At 38.4% G+C, this 3,554-nt stretch overlaps 1 protein-coding gene across 1 annotated transcript; it reads right to left on the bottom strand.

The window, feature by feature from the left end:
* Positions 1 to 268: 268 nt before the first annotated feature.
* LOC111379917 (protein kinase dsk1-like) lies at positions 269 to 3,548 on the bottom strand. The gene is made up of 3 exons (XM_023003363.1): positions 2,747 to 3,548; positions 1,155 to 1,202; positions 269 to 996 (listed from the first exon to the last, which is right to left on the bottom strand). Exons 1-3 carry the CDS (start codon positions 3,527 to 3,529, stop codon positions 595 to 597), a joined length of 1,233 nt encoding a protein of 410 aa, XP_022859131.1. The 5' UTR covers positions 3,530 to 3,548; the 3' UTR covers positions 269 to 594.
* Positions 3,549 to 3,554: the final 6 nt, after the last annotated feature.

Raw genomic sequence — 3,554 nt, forward strand, 5'->3', positions numbered from 1 at the left:
AACGCGAGAGAACAAAGCTACTGTGACTTGTGACAGGCACCAGTGTCCTTTTTATAGGAACCATGGACATGAAACTAGGAGAAATGGAGGGAGAAATCAGCTAAAGATCAGCTTATTTTTATAGTAAACTCAAATCGATTGCAATGCTGTTACAAGTTCTGTAAACCTTTCGTCTTGCAGAACTTCAAATTGTGCGAGAATAAAGCACCAAAATAATGTCCTCGTACCTGTCACTATGCTAAGGATTTGGCATATTATACTTTTGGGAAGCAACATCAAGTTTCTCTAATTATACTGCTATAAAGTTCTGTTACAAAGCACCAATAAACAATTGGAGGTTCAATAAATCATAACCGGCAAAATCTGAAACATATGCCCCAAGAACAGACGATAAACATTGTACAGAGATACATCAATGCATTCTATTGAGAACAAGAAGTGACATAAATTCTTCCAGTTCTCCATTCTCCTAAGCACTTTACTAAAGAATTGGAAATTCCTTGAACGTAAAGGGGGGAACAGAAATAAGTGAGAATGGCGGAATTTTTTGAAGAGGAAAAGGGTCGAACACATTTGAAGACAACACAAGATTGACTATGACTGCTTTGGAGGGTTTACAGTGGGCAGAGAATCTTTAACTGGTTTTGGCGCTCCATCAATAGCAATGTTTCCTACTCCAACCTCCACAGCCTCCCTCTCCCCCTTTTCCTCCTTATCTACACAACCGTTTTCCATTGCAGAGATAGAAGGGGTGAGTCTCTTAGGGCCTGCACTGATCCATGGGTGATTAAGACATTGTGCTGCTGTTGGCCTTTTCTCTGGCACAAAATCGAGTATCTGCACCAGGAAATCCGCCATGTCATCCGCATCTTGCTCACAAAACTCATATTTCTCCCTAAGCACCTTATTCAGAGGCCAAAATTTTAATCGTCGAATATGTCTCAGATCTCCATATCTATTAAATAATTCTCGGGAATAGCGCCCACCTAAGGCAACCTGCAAAATGTTTGTGAAGCATGGGAAATTGGTGACATTATTTGGAGAAAGAATAAAAGGTAGGAAGCTTCAAAAAATTGATCTTGCCCACAAATTTCAAGGTGGGAAATGGATCATTCTAATTTTATTCCTAACAAGCGGTGTAGAAATGTTTTCACCTTCCGTGGCATCATCCCAAGAAGCTCCATCATCAGGGCCAAATGATCCTTCAAAGAAAAGCACTAATAATAAATACCAAACAACATTACCAGAAACCAATATATGTAACTTTTAAGCATTTTAGTTTAATGCTATACAAATTTGATGCACAGGGTGATAAAGACGAGGCCTTACGAAAATAGCCATTGGGAAGGAAAAGAAAAGTAAAAACACAAGCACAGTCTGAATATTTTTGGTAACTGAATAAGAAGCGATAATTGAATAAAAAACAAGCTGAACGAAAATAAAGCAGATGCAAGGTTAATATCAAATAACAAATACAAGACGATAGAATCCGTAAAGGATGTTTCATCTCCATCAAAGCTCAAAACTAGCACATCAATCTATAAAATTTGACTTCAAATTGAGAGATGCGTGGATAGGACTGCAAAGGGAGAGGAAAAGAAGCAAACAAAAGAAGGTAACATCAATATGCAACTACCACATCCATATATATCACCATGCATAGGGTTGTTAATGGGCCGAGCAGCTGCATCGTGCTAGCATTTGGGGTGAACCGAGCACAAGCCAGCTTGTTTAAAAAAAAGTCGTCTCTGTTGCCCTACCAACTTGCCCATGGGTGGGGCAAGCATCTTCTTCTTTTTTTCTTTTTTTTAATTCAAATTTTTTTTCCCACAGTTTCCAGGTAGGCAACGAAGATGAAAATCTATGAATTTAAACTAGAATAAATTAATTTTGTTAATGCATTAATTAAAAGAAATTTAAAGTTATCCTCCACCTTTTATCTGGGCTTGGGACCATAAAATTTTATTTGGAAACCTCCATATTTATAGATGAAAATGTTAAAAATAAAAAACAAAAAAATTGGACATTTGAATTTCAAAATTTGACGAGAGACATCTCAAACCCACGGGCTGCCTGATTTCGACATGATGGAACCTGCCAGGTACCATCATGTATGACTGCAAAAGGCAGCCAAAGTGAGCTGACAGAAAATCCTGGCTAGGCTCTGCTCGCCTTCATGGCAAGACGGCAAGGACTCGCCTATTTCCCACCCCTAACCACATAATAATTCGGACACACGAAACTTTGCAATGCAGTCTCTCGTAACCAACCTAGCCCAGATTATCATATACTCGAAAGATCAAATCTTCGTGAAGAAATGGTCATCATTGTCCAGTTGCCCAATTCGCTTTCCAGAGACAAAACATTATACACTGGTAGTGCAAGAGTTTTGGTGAAAAAAAAAAAAANAAAAAAAAAAAAAGGCAAAAGAGCAAAACTAAATCTCAAAGAGAGAGTATCAAGAGCGTTTAATAGCAAGGTAAAAGCACTATATGTGAAAATAAAAGATCTACACAGATAAAGAAGATAAAATTAAACAAAAAAAGTAGTTATGGAAGCAAGTACAATGTCAAGAGCAGTATGCCTTGCAAAAAGCAAACAGCATTCATTACACGCACTTCGAACACATATATATCAAATGCAAAATTATTGTTTATACAAGTAGAAAATAGCGGTTTAACTATTCCCTACTAGGCAGCTCAGAGAACAGTTGTTAGCTTATTCAAATCTACAGTAGATCACATACCTCATCTCTTTCATAGTTGTCACCACTGTGAGGATCAAAAAGTACGTCACCGGTGGCCAGCTCGAAGCAAATGCAAGCAAATGACCACATATCAGCTGATGTTGAGTACTTGGATCCTAGTATAACCTCTGGACATCTATACTGTCTTGTCTGAATATCACTAGTGAATTGTTTATACGTCCAACAAGCATTTCCAAAATCAACCAATTTGCAATTTAGGTCAACCTCAGCCAATAGCTTCTGCCTTGTTGAATGGGTGCCTCTCCTATTAAGTTTAGTTCCTTCACGTGCATCCTTCACTCCATTCATATTGGTCTGTTCTTCAATGGACTTACAATTGAATTTATCATCATTATGAGAATCTTCGGGACTACTAGCCTCATTATCTGGCTCAGCATCCTCAGAAGCTTCCTTCCCCACACACTTTTGGGCTGCTCGCTTAACCTTTTTTCGGATTTTCTTTTTCTGATTCTTGGTCAGGTCGCCATTTGAGCTCTTTGCATCTTTAGAAGTCCCAGACTCGGACAGGATCTTGCTTTTACTGAATGGCTTAACAAGAGTTGCACCTGACTTTGTCGGATCTTTAGCTGGATCAATCGTCGAAAGAAGCAAAATGTTCTCCGGTTTCAAGTCTGTATGTATGATTGATAGATGCCGGTGCAAATAATCCAATCCCACTAAAATATGGAAGCAAATTTCTTTAACCATATGAAGAGGAATTCCCTTGTAGTCCGAATATTTAATTAGGGTCAAAAGATTGTCACCCAAGTATTCAAAAACCATACAAACATGCTGCCCATTTGGCCCT

This window comes from Olea europaea, unplaced genomic scaffold, assembly GCF_002742605.1.
Source record: "Olea europaea var. sylvestris unplaced genomic scaffold, O_europaea_v1 scaffold2062, whole genome shotgun sequence".
NCBI classification, from domain to species: domain Eukaryota; kingdom Viridiplantae; phylum Streptophyta; class Magnoliopsida; order Lamiales; family Oleaceae; genus Olea; species Olea europaea.

Excerpts from the sequence above, each read along its gene's own strand:
- LOC111379917 (XM_023003363.1), bottom strand. The coding sequence starts at position 3,529 with ATGGTTTTTGAATACTTGGGTGACAATCTTTTGACCCTAATTAAATAT. Across the intron at positions 1,203-2,746 it reads ACAACTATGAAAGAGATGAG|GATCATTTGGCCCTGATGAT; the intron begins GTATGTGATCTA and ends TTTTCTTTGAAG. Across the intron at positions 997-1,154 it reads TTGGGATGATGCCACGGAAG|GTTGCCTTAGGTGGGCGCTA; the intron begins GTGAAAACATTT and ends AACATTTTGCAG.